The 13025-nt window shown below is 37.8% G+C and overlaps 1 protein-coding gene across 1 annotated transcript; it reads left to right on the forward strand.

Annotated features, from left to right (window-relative positions):
• Nucleotides 1-2427: 2427 nt before the first annotated feature.
• On the forward strand, nucleotides 2428-7597 carry Med21 (mediator complex subunit 21). Its single transcript, XM_077109233.1, has 4 exons — nucleotides 2428-2488; nucleotides 6020-6134; nucleotides 6638-6738; nucleotides 7177-7597. The coding sequence occupies exons 1-4, from the start codon at nucleotides 2447-2449 to the stop codon at nucleotides 7351-7353; spliced, it is 435 nt and encodes a 144-aa protein (XP_076965348.1). The 5' UTR covers nucleotides 2428-2446; the 3' UTR covers nucleotides 7354-7597.
• The last annotated feature ends 5428 nt before the right edge of the window (nucleotides 7598-13025 follow it).

Consider the following 13025-nt stretch of genomic DNA (forward strand, 5'->3'; position numbering starts at 1 on the left):
GTGCTAAGTAACTCAGTGAGACCCTGTCTCTAAATAAAACACAAAATAGGGATGGGGATGTGAGTCAGTGGCCAGTGCCCTTAGTTCAATCCACGGTGCCAAAAAAAAAAAAAAAAAAAAAAAAAAAAAAGTGGAGGTAAACCCAAGGTGAGTTTCTCAAGGATTGTTGCTCCAATACTAGGTTTCAGAGCATTCTCCAAATTTCATGTGTTGGAAAATTAGTTCCCAAAGTTGTATGCCAACGGTATGAGAGGTGAGACCTTTGTTAGGTCAATTATTAATGAATTAATTATAACTTATTGATTGAATCTTGAGGGCTCTGCTGTGATGAATGAATTAATCTATTCATGGATTAATGGACTATCAAGAAAATAGCTTTGTTAAAGTGAACTTTCTCTGGCTCACTTGCTTTCTCTCCCTATATGATGCCTCTCCCCACCTGCAGCAAGAAGGCCTTACTAAATTTCAGCATCTTGATTCTGAAGTTCCCAGCTTCAAGAACCCTGAGCTAAATAAACCTCTATTCTTTATTTAGTCTGGGGTATTTAGTTATGACAACAGAAAACGGTCTAAGCCACCCACCTTTTCCCCCAACCCCAGGAAAGTAATCAGGGATATAGGCCTGAGAAAAATGGTATAAAATTTTGTCCAAAGTACACAAAACTGTCATTGCTGAGTCTACGCCCCTCCCCTCCCCTTTCTTTTTTGCCGCCATTGCCCACCTCGAAGTTACATCTCCAGTCCTTTTTACTTTCGAGACAGGGTTTGGCTAGGTTGCCCAGACTGGCTTCGAACTCAAGATCCGCCTTCCTTAACCTTCCCCAACCTTGCTCCCAGTGTTTGGGATTACAGGCATGTGACATTACATCTGGCTCCAGGCTCTTATCAGATTTTCCCTAGGTTCATTTTCTTTAAATATCGAATTTCTACTGTTGTAGGGACAAATGAGGCAAGGCACCGAAGACAGCAGGAAACAGTTTTATTTGGCTACAGCCAGGTTCTGAGGGCACAGCTTTTGCTGTAATCAATTAATCCCCTGTACCCCGAGTTTAGGGAGTTTCACAGTTTTGTAGCCAGCATGTAAGGGGAGGGGCTCAGAAGTTCACAGTTTGCAAACTGTTCACATAAAAGCAGCTTTTTCTTGCACTTTGTTTTGGGCAAGTTAACTCTTCAAGGAGAACACCTGAGAAGGGAGAGCTTCTTCTCCCCTTTCTTCTCTCCCCCTGCCAGCTGTTACCATGGAGCCCAATTGTAACTTATTTTTAAAATGTAGACATCTCTGTAAAGCCCAGCTCAAGGCCAGAGGCCTTGTTTGCACATTTCTTCAAAGTATTATACTGGATTATGTTTGTGGAAAAACTAGTTAAGGGGGTGCCTAGCACCTGGAGTGCTGGTATCTTCTCCACCAGTGGCCAAGTAAACAGGGCGACACAAAAATAGCAAGTTTATCTACATTGGACTCTTTTGCAGAGATTCTTTTGCTGACAGTCCTAAAACCAGCCAAGGTGAAGAGCACTTTTCTGTGCAGAAAGGGGGTGCCACTTCACTACTATTACTCTTTACACTTAAACTCGCTGTAGGTCCCAGCTCTAAATCTAAATTCTAAAGTTGACCCTTAAAACTGAATCTGCCTTACCAGCTTATTTTCCAGCAATCTCCTCTTTGGACTACACACTGTGGATCCATTACTTTCCTTTCCACTAACTCTTATTTCTCACACTAATTTCCTCATTGTCAAGCAAACAAAGAGGCTTATTAGTTACCTAGGCTAACACCTGAAAATCCTATTATCACTTACCTCCAAATGCTCCTCTTCCCCTTTCTCAATTTTGCCCGCCTTTCTTCTCCCTGCACAGTCAATATAACCCAGTTTAATATTTACTTTCGGAGCTTTCCACTTCTTCTCAGCTTCCTCAGCACACTAATATTCAGAATTAAAACACATAGCTAATCTCCACTGGTAAATTCCCTACGGCCTAAAACAACAGAGCAGCACCTGATTGCCTGGTGGATTTTAATGTGTTGAATTTAAAATCGATGTCGTGACTTTCAAGTATTTATGAATTGCTTGCTGCGTGTTTTGGGGTCCACTTGGAAAGCAAAAGCAACAGAAAATAAAAATTCAAGGTGATATTTAAAAAAAAAAGGAAAATAAATACATGAGAAGGTAGGAGGAACTACCAAATAATCACACAGAGCCAACAATCTCCGTAAGGTGTTGGCCCCCAAAGCGATTTAACACTCCTATTGTCCCTTACTTAACTCAAAAGCGGTCCAACCTCTAACCTGTCTAAACCCAGCAAGCCCGAGAAAACGCCCACCTACTCCTGTCTCCACGCCCCACCCCGTTCAAGAACGCCGGCCTTTGATTGGTCTTGACGCATCCTAAGGCTGCCCAATCACGCGCGAGCAGTTGCCAGAGCGTCCCTTTACGTGCAGGGGGAACATGGCGGATCGGCTCACGCAGCTGCAAGACGCTGTGAACTCGGTAAGGAATTTAGTTGGATTAGTCTCTGGCTTTCTTTTTTGAGGTAAAGCGACCGAGGAAAGGGGCCCGAGAGAGAAAACTCGGAAATGGGGGGCAGAATGAGTCAAGGCGTGAGTGAAAAGTGCTCTCTCGTGGCGGTGGAAAGCGCCGCCGAGAACTGTGGGAGGTTGGTGGTGGTACGCGATGCTGCGGGGGAGAGCAGCCTCTCGCCAGACTAGGACCGGGGAACTCCCCCTCACGCCTCCGGGGTCCGGGCTGCACGGTCCTGTTGTGTCTTAAGCGAACGGTTTTATTTGTTAGTGTTTCTGGGATCCCTCTTTTTTGTGTGGCGTGGGAGAAGCAGCAGCTTTGTTTGTTTTGCTTTTCCCCGTTAATTTTAACCGCCCAGGGGGATCCCGTGCTCTGATTGTTGAGTCTTTTTAATTAAATGTTAATCGAGAGCTTTTCTTCGTCTGCATTTTCAGTTTGGGACTAGAGCGATGGGTGAGAAGTTTTGTTTAGTCTTGGTTGGCTCCTGTTCCGTCTCTTGTCTACTCTATAGCAAATAGTTTGGGGAGAACTGACAACTTTATGATACGATTCTTCTAATCTTATTTAAAATGTCTACTTTAATGTCTCCCCAAAAGTCTGTTAAAGGTTAGGTCTTGTTTCTTTTTCCTGCTTGCTGTACCTGAGTGCAAGGTATATGCAAGCCAAAGGATACATATACTTTTTCCCATTAAGAGTTAAACTGTTTTTCATTGGTAGTTATATTTCTTGGCGTCATTCTGATTGTAATTTGATGTCCCAGGTCAAGTGCCTATACAGAATATTGATTGGGTATCTGTTCCCCTTGCCTATTCCATCCTCCTCCCAAGATAGCAACTTGGTGTTCTTGTTAACACATCACTCTGGGTATACTTGAAGAGTCTTGAGCCTACTTGTGAAAAACAGATCCACTCTATATCAGTAAAAATAGGAACTTTTAAGTCTGAACCCCTAGATGTTGTTGAATTCACCAGGTAAAATCTACCTTGCAGTGACTTGGCTGAGCAGCCAGCCAACCTCCCCTCAGGGAATACTCCTTTGAGGTTTTACAAATAATAATGGTGCTGCTGGATAGAAACATTATTTCGGAAAATTTGCAGATTCCTATCTTGTAACTAGGATAGTGAGGACAAAATGAATATGGCCTTGAATCCAGGGTAGGCATGCTGATAATTGGATTTGAGAATCCTTTAGATTAACTAATATGAGTGAGTGCTTATTGTATATATAAATGTTTTAAATATTTATTTTTTAGGTGTAGCTGGACACAACACAATGCCCTTATTTTTTTATGTGGTGCTGAGGATCAAACCCAGGTCCTGCCCGTGCTTGGGGAGTGCTCTTCGGCTGAGCCACAGAGCACTGTATATATAAATATTATCTTTACAAAATGATACTCCCTTCGTGGATTAGAAAGATGTCATACACTCGAGAGACTTTTAAATGATGCAAAAACTGTTTGTTATTAGGGTGTTATAATGATTCAAGTGTTTTCAGCTGTAACTGTTGAAGTAGATTGACATATAGAGCTGTATGAACTAAGGTAGAGGGAATCTTAGCTTTTATCCTAATCATAATTATACGTTTAACTATTAACATTTGTTCTACCCTCTGGAATTTCTGAGTACAGAAACTATGTCAGATTCACTATATCTCTAGAATGTTTTTTATATAATAGTTGGCATGGAATTAATTTTCAATAAATATTAGTGAATGAATGAATGGATCTGAAAAACATCTGCAGAACATAACTGCCACTGTATTGAATATTTGTGTGTGTGTGTTTTTTTTGCTATTCCTCATAACAGGGCTGTAATATGAAATGTTCCAATTTAAAAATAAAAAAAGCTAGGCGAAAGTTTAAAGCCATCCTGGGTTACTTAGTGAAACCCTATCTCAAAAAAAAAAAAAAAAAAAAAAATGTGGGCTGGGTTGTGGCACAGTGGTAGCATACTTGCCTGGCACTTGGGAGGCATTGGGTTTGATCCTCAGCACCACATAAAAATAAACATATAAAATGTATTGAGTCCATCTACAACTAAAAAAATTTTTTTTTTAAATTGCTGGGGGCTGGGGTTGTGGCTGAGTGGTAGAGCACTTGCCTAGCGGGTGTGAGACACTGGGTTCAATCCTCAGTACACATAAAAATAAATAAATAAATATCTATCAACAACTAAAAAAAAATTGCTGGGGCTAGAGCTCAGTGGTAGAGCACCCTGGGTTTAATTCCCAGTACTGAATTAGAGGAAGAGAAGAAAATATCCACTCAGGTTAACAAAACTGGTATAAGAATCTAGGTTTATATAGCTTCTGAGTACTTACAAGTAGTAAAACATGAGCAAAGCCATTTAGTCATAAATGCATTCATGATTAGTCAGGCAAATATGAGGGAGTAGTGAAAAATGAATAAGAATTGACTTAGATTATTGAAAGTTTTGAAATATCCTGTAAGTTGGAGATTTATCTTGAAAACCATGGTGGAGTGAACTTTAATTTTTTTGAGCAGGGTAAAATAATATGGTCAACTAGAAAATGATGAGGCTTTTTATAACACTGGTGTAAGATTACTACACTAAAACAGCAGCAATAATGATAAAAAGGGAAGTATTTGTAGTGTTAGGTATTGAAGATGGGTGGAAATAATCTGAAGTTACACTTGTTGACTCCCAATACAGGTTAGATATTTAACATAGGAAACAGTTGATTTTGAGTTCTGTCCATGAAATGATGGCAGAGAAACTCAGTGGAAATTCTTATGTTTTGATTATTAATAGAAATTGAAGTTTGAGGGATCAGGACTAATGAGAGAAGTTGGTGGGGAGTATATTAGTGTTTAGCTTGGAGATGGTAAGGAATTGATATTCTCAGTTTTCAAAACTGTTTAAGAAATACATTTTTAGTACCAAGAATTTACAACTAGAGTTTTGGAGAATTATATATTTCTTATTACCTAAGGTTTCTTTTCTAGCAGTTGTTTTCTCATTGTTTCTTTACACTTGAAATTACACTCTGTGAGAAAAGGAATCTTATACTTTGTGTATGAATAACACATTGTTTATTAAACCTGAGCTATACTTAGATATTTACCAAATCTGCTTTTTTCTACCACTGCCCCTCCAGAAGTCTTTATTTGTTGCTTCTAATAGGTATTGACAAAATTATTACCTTCAGAAGAAAACAAAGGTTATTCTATATTTCTTTTTAACTGTTTCAACTAGATTGATACCAAACTTGGTTTCTTTGTACAATTAAAACATTTAGATGGGTTGGGTGTAGCTCAGCGGTAAAGTGTATGCTTAATGTGGACAAGGTCCTGGGGTAAATCCCCAACACCCTCCAAAAATAATAATTGTTATTAATCACCACTAGTTTATTTTATACAAAATTACTTCTGTTTTATTCCCTTGATCAGAGATTATTATTACTAAAACTTGTTGCTATTACTGATAAAATCCTTAAAATTGGTAAATCTTTTCTAACACTAAATGTTTTATTTGGCCCAAGCTTGCAGATCAATTTTGTAATGCCATTGGAGTGTTGCAACAATGTGGTCCTCCTGCCTCTTTTAATAATATTCAGACAGCAATTAACAAAGACCAGCCAGCTAATCCTACAGAAGGTAAATAAGTTTCCTATAGCTTCTCTTAGTTTGAGTCTGAAATTTCTTGTAATCCTTTATTAGATTAACTGAGAAACTCAACTTATATGATTTCTTTCTAAAAATGTTGTTGGAGAATGTTACTACAAATTTTATCATAAAATAAATGAATTTATTAGTCAATTTACACAATATTTCATCATTCTGTTCATATCAATAGCAGATGGATCCTCCTCTAGAGAAGCGATTGTATGAATTTAACTGAATTTTACTTGAAGGATTTTAATAAGGAGACCATCACATTTACAACTGATCACCATATTATCCTGTTAAAGGAAATGACATACATTATGCATAATTTCCAATTTAAGCTAACATTAAGTTAAATATGTGATGAGATTGGTATGTCAAAATTAGACTTTAATCATTAGTTATGACTTTTTTTGTTTCATTAACTTAAAATTAAATTTGTTTTGGGAAATTTGAGATTCTTTTAAACCTAATTTAGTCACATCTTTCTCTAGAATATGCCCAGCTTTTTGCTGCACTGATTGCACGAACAGCAAAAGACATTGATGTTTTGATAGACTCCTTACCCAGTGAAGAATCTACAGCTGCTTTACAGGTAAAAAACAAACTCATTTGAGAATTTTACTAGTAATAAAGAATTTTGAATTAAAGGAGGTATTTGATACAGTTTGTTACAATATTGAAAGTTACTTTAATATTAAATTTTAAGTTGGGTGTTTTGTCAGTTTGAGCTAGAATAGACTGTTGAAGGTGGTGCTGAATAAATATAGTTGTCCGGTTTTGAGTTACAAGGAAGCCTCACTGAGGAACATTTCAGAATGTTCCTTGTTTTGTCCCTTTTCCTAGCAAAGAATGAAAGGAGGGTGGAATTCTGAATGTAGAGTAGAATAATAGTTTCCAAGTTATCTGGTTTTTAGAATTCCTACTACTAAAAAATATATCACAGTGGTTGGAAAGTGATCCAGATTTAAAAATTAATACCACTTTTTTTCCTTCTGAACTCTAAAGATTTAAAAATTTGTGTCTTATAAAGGCTGCTAGCTTATATAAGCTAGAAGAAGAAAATCATGAAGCTGCTACATGTCTGGAAGATGTTGTTTACCGAGGGGATATGCTTCTGGAAAAGATACAAAGTGCACTTGCTGATATTGCTCAATCACAACTGAAGACAAGAAGTGGTACCCATAACCAGTCTCTTCCAGACTCATAGCACCATGTAGCTAAGAAAAGAACTGTTCAAGAATTCTGTATCATATTTAGATATATGCCTTTCCAACAGTTACAGAAACTTTGACATGTATTACCTTTGTAGCTATTTTTAATAGTCTTCTGTTTTTGCTCTTGGTAAATACACTTACAAATTTATGGTTGAGCCAACTTTAAATCATTGTTATGCCATCATTTTTTTATCTGAATGAATAATGTTCATAATACAATTAAACATATGCTATAAAGTTCTGTTGTTTTGTTTTTTTGTATCTTTAGAGTCAAGCACTTTACTACTGAGCTACATCCCTAGCCCTTTATTTCATTTCGAGGCAGTTTTGCTAAGTTGCCCATGCTAGCCTCAAATATGAGATCCTCCCATCTCTACCTCCCAAGTATTTGATGTCCTCCCAAGTGTCTGGTGCATGTCCCTGTGCCCAGCATTCTGATGTTTTTTAAAGAAGCAATGTAGCTAAATGAGAATAAATCACTTATGCAAATATTTTCTTTTCCAGAACCTCATACCCATTCTAGTTCATTTGCTTTTACTAAGAAATCTTTTTTTTTTTTTTTTTTTTAATATTTTTAGTTGTAGATGGACACAGTACCTTTATTTTGTTTATTTAGTTTTATGTGGTGCTGGGGATCGAACCCAGGGCCTCACACGTGCTAGGCAAGCACTCTACCACTGAACTTCAACCCCAGCCCCTACTAAGAAATCTTCTCTGTCTGTAGAGTGCCTGTGGCTATTGTGAGAGAATATTTTTTTTTTCATTCTGAATTTTCTTGTTTTTGTGTGGGTTTTTTTTTTTTTTTTTTGATTCTAGAGATTGAACCCAGGGGTGCTTAACCACCGAGCTATATCCCCAACTCTTTTAATTTTTTATTTTAAGACATGGTCTTGCTAAGTTGCTTAGAGCCACACTTAGTTACTGAGATGGGCCTTAAACTGGCATTCCCCCTGTCTCAGCTTCCCAAATCACTGGGATTATAGGGTTGTGCCACCTTGCCCAGCTGTTTTAATTTTTTTTTTTTTTTTGGTGCTGAGAATTGAACCCAGAGCCTTGTGCATGTGAGGCAAGCACTCTACCAGCTGAACTATATCCCCAGCCATGTTTTTTTGTTTTTATATTTTTAACCTGCTTTTTCAAAACATCCTTCTCCTTAATTTGCTTGTCATCAGAATGATGTGTTTCCTAAATCAACTTCTTTTCATTCTGTTTATTTATCTGAAGAGAACCATCTTCTGATATTATTAACCTCCTAGTCTTTGTTGCTGTATTCTAATTAAACCAGAACATACCTTTATAACAAGTTTTCTCCATTTGTGTTAGGCAGCTTTTTGTTGCTGTAACCAAACTATCTGGATTTATTTGATGTACAGTTTCAGAAGCTGAATCCATGGTTGATTGGCAGAAACATGGCAGAGGAAAGCTGCTCAGCTCATGGCAACCAGAAAGTATGCAGGGAGGGTGGGGGATAAAACCTTCCAGGGGATGCCTCCAGTGACCTACTTCCCCCAACTAGGTCATGCCTCTTTATTACATTCAACTGTCAGATTCATTTGATAGATTATACCACTGATGGCTCTTATGATCCTACCATTGCCCACAACCCCTGTCACCCCTGAACCTTGCTGCACTGGGGATCATGCTTTCAATACATGAGCTTTTGGGTGGACATTCTAGATCCAAACCATAGAACCATTCCTCCCCAGTTTGTTATTGTTAACATTTATGTCAGCATTATCAACTATGGGTGTTCATCCACCTCTTGGATCTCACTAATTATCTTTGAAAAGCTGCAGTTGAAATGTCTTCCACCCTGTAACTGGTTCTACCTCCTAAAGCTTCTTTTTTCTTAATATCCTGAGCTGTGCTTGCTGCAATCTGCTGCTCTCCAGAGTTTCTAGAGAACCCTCAAGAACAACAGAGCATTCTGCCAACTAATTTCATCATAATGAAGTTCTTCTGCATTTCTAGATAAAGTGCTGTGTTTCAAAGTTTAGAATACTAGCATTAGCTACAAAATTGTACCAATTTATTGGTTAGGCATAGGAATTTTTAAACTTTTAAATTTTTTGTATCTATATTATCAATGAAGTTTAACAGTTTGCTATAATTATTCAGCATAAACCTATACTTTTTATTAGAATTTAATGGAAAAGATGATTTGATCAGAAAACTATTTTTAAAAATACATAAGGTGGGGACTGGGGTTGTGGCTCAGAGGTAGAGCGCTCGCCTAGCATGTGTGAGGCACTGGGTTTGATCCTCAGCACACCACATAAATATAAAATAAAGATATTGTGTCCACCTATAACTCAAAAATAAATATTAAAAAAAATACCTAAGAGGGCCACATCAATGTTTATAGCAGCACAATTCACAGTAGCTAAATTGTGGAACCAGCCTATTTACCCTTCAGTAGATGAACGGATAAAGAAAATGTGGCATATAGACACAATGGAATATTACTCAGCATTAAAAGAATAAAATCATGGCATTTACAGGAAATGGATGGAGTTGGAGAATAGAAAGCTAAGTGAAGTAAGCCTATTCTAAAAAACCAAATGCCGAATGTCTTCTTTGATATAAGTATGCTGATTCATAATGGGGATGGGGTGGGGAAGCATGAGAGGAATATACAAACTCTAGATAGGGAAAAAGGGACAGAGGGGAAGGAAAGAGACATGTGGGTACGAAAGACAGTGGAATGAGACGGACATTGTTTCCCTAACTACATGTATGAAAACACGAATGGTGTGACTCTACTTTGTGTAAAATGAAAAATTGTCCTCTATTTGTGTAGTATGAATTGAATTGCATTTTGCTGTCATATATATAACAAGAATAAATAAAATTTAAAAAATACATAAGGCGGCTGGGATTGTGGCTCAGTGGTAGAGTGCTTGCCTCGCAAATGATGTACACTGGATTTGATTTCAGCACCACATAAAAATAAATGAATAAAATAAAGGTCCAATAACATCTAAAAATATTTTTATAAGTATATAAGGTATTATGAAGGACCTACGAAGGTACTAATATGAAGAAGTCATTTTCAGCTAAATTAAAGGAAGGCTTAGTAGAAACAAACCCCAAACTCTGAGGACAGGAACCTTTCTTCAGTCAGAGAAGCTGTGATCTCATTGCTTTTTTTCACTTTCCACTCACTTCGTGCTGCACACTTCTAACAGTTGTTAAAAGTGTGCAGCAAAGCAGGGTAACTAAAGCCCCAGCTTTTTACTTGGAGGACTGCAAGGGTGAGCACCAGGGAACCTAGAAGTACTGGGAAACTTTAAAGAGAGTAAGGAACTTGGGAAAGCAACCCCTTAAAGTTATTTTTGAGGAACTATTCACTATCAGGCTACATGTGTGGCTCTGACTCCAAATAGCATACACAGATTTTAATGAAGTAGAATGAATCAGACATAACTTTCCACTGTTCATATATGAATACATGACCAGTAAAACTCCACATCATGTGCAACCACAAGAATGGGATCCCTAATTTGAATTTTGTACTCCATGTATACATTGTACTGTCATATGTGTCTAAAAAGAACAAATAAAAGATTCTTAATCTCAAAAAAAAAAAAAAAAAAAAAAAAACAAGTACAGCCAAGTCCTACAGTGACCTTTGGGTGTGTGCACAAGAGACAGATCCCAATAGCATAGTTGAGTTTTAAAAACTGAGCTGACACTGGAAACAGGCCTCAGTTTGCTGGTTGAACTTGTGGCCTGAATCCAACTGGGCTCATTGCCTAAAAACAAAATTCTATGTAGGATAAAACAAGGCATACAAATTAATACGTTCAGAACATCAGGAATACAATCCAAAATTGCTTGGCATACAAATAACTGGGAAAAATCTCAGTATGCATTAGGAAAAGAAATCAGCCTAAACCAAAAAGACATAAATTGTCTGACAAAGACTTGAAAGTAGCTGTTGTAAAAAAATTTCCAAGATTAACAGTAAATATTCTTGAACTGAAAGTTTCAGCAAAGATACTGTAACGGCACCCCCTTTCTCCTCAGAAAAGTCTTAACTGGGCTTCTCTAGAAATCTTCACCATGGCCGATTTTAGGACTGTCAGCAAAAGAGTCTCTACAAAAGAGTTCAATGTAGATAAACTTCCTATTTTCATGTTGCCCTGTCTTACTTGGACACTGGCTGGGAAGAAATCAGCACTCCAGGTGCTGGACACCCCCTTACTAGTTTTTCACAAACATGTATCCAGTATAGTAGTTTGTAGAAATATGTAAACGAGGCCTCTGGCCATGAGCTGGGGCTTCACAGAGATGTCTACATTTCTAAGGTAAGAGAAGTTATCAATTGGGCTCCATGGTAACAGCTGACAGCGGGAGGGAAGAAGAAGCTTCCCTCTTCTCAGGTGTTGTCCTTGAAGGGTTAACTTGCTCAGAAAAGTGAAAGAAAAAAAACTGCTTTTATGTGAACTTCTACAGACTGTGAACTTCTGAGTCTCTCCCCTTACATGGCTGGGTATAAAATTCTGAAACTACCTGAACTTGGGAGTTCAGAGGATTGATTAATTACAGCAAAAGCTGTGCCCTCTGAACCTGGATGCAGACAAAGAAAACTATTTCCTGCTATCTTCGGTGCCTTGCCTTGTCTGTCCCTACGACAATATAAAGAAAAACCAAAGTGGGCCTGGGGATGTGACTCAAGCAGTAACGCGCTCACCTGGCATGCGTGGGGCGCTGGGTTGGATCCTCAGCACCACATAATGTTGTGTACATTGAAAACTGAAAAATAAATATTAAAAAAATTCTCCTCTCTCTTCTCTCTCTCTCTTTAAAAAAAAAGCGCGGGGGGTTGGAATTTTAGAATGGAAATATACAGTAACAGACTCAGTGGGTAGGCTCAGTAAAATGTGGATGAAAAGAAAAGACAGTGAGTTGGAAAATAGATGAATAGAAATTACCAGTATGAACAACAGAGACTAGATTGAAAAAAAAAGTGAACAAGTCTCAGGGCCCTATGGGCAAAAAAGAAAATATTTATGTAAGAGGAGAGAATGCAGAGCTTAAAAATGTATTTGAAGAATAAATTTGTGACAGAGAAATTTAACCACTTAAGAAGTCCAGCAAACCCTAAGCAGAAAAATCTCAAATCTGTACCTAAACATTTTATAACCCAATTTCTGATTAGTAAAGATAAAGATATTGAAAGTAGCCATAAAGAAATGACACTATCTGGGTGTGGGGGCACACACCTGTAATCCCAGCGGCTTAGGCGGCTGAGGCAGGAGGATCTCAAGTTCAAAGCCTGGCTCCGCAATGGTGAGGGGCTAAGCAACTCAGTGAGACGCTGTCTCTAAATAAAATACAAAATAAGGCTGGGGATGTGGCTCAGTGGTTGAGTGCCCCTGAGTTCAATCCCTGACACCAAAAAAAAAAAAAAAAAAAGAAAGAAAAAAGAAAGAAAAGGAAAGAAAGAAATGACACTGGCTATAGGGAAACAAAGATGAAAAATAACAGTGTATTTCTCACCAGAAATTGAATGTCAGAAAGAAGTAGCATAGCACAACAGCATTTTAAGTATTGGAAAACAAAACAAAACCCCAGAATCTTTTATCCAGCAAAAATACCCATTTGGGAATGAAGGTGAAATCAAGATATTCTTCAAATGAAGGAAAACCAAAAGAGCTTA

Source organism: Callospermophilus lateralis, chromosome 4, assembly GCF_048772815.1.
Source record: "Callospermophilus lateralis isolate mCalLat2 chromosome 4, mCalLat2.hap1, whole genome shotgun sequence".
NCBI lineage: Eukaryota > Metazoa > Chordata > Mammalia > Rodentia > Sciuridae > Callospermophilus > Callospermophilus lateralis.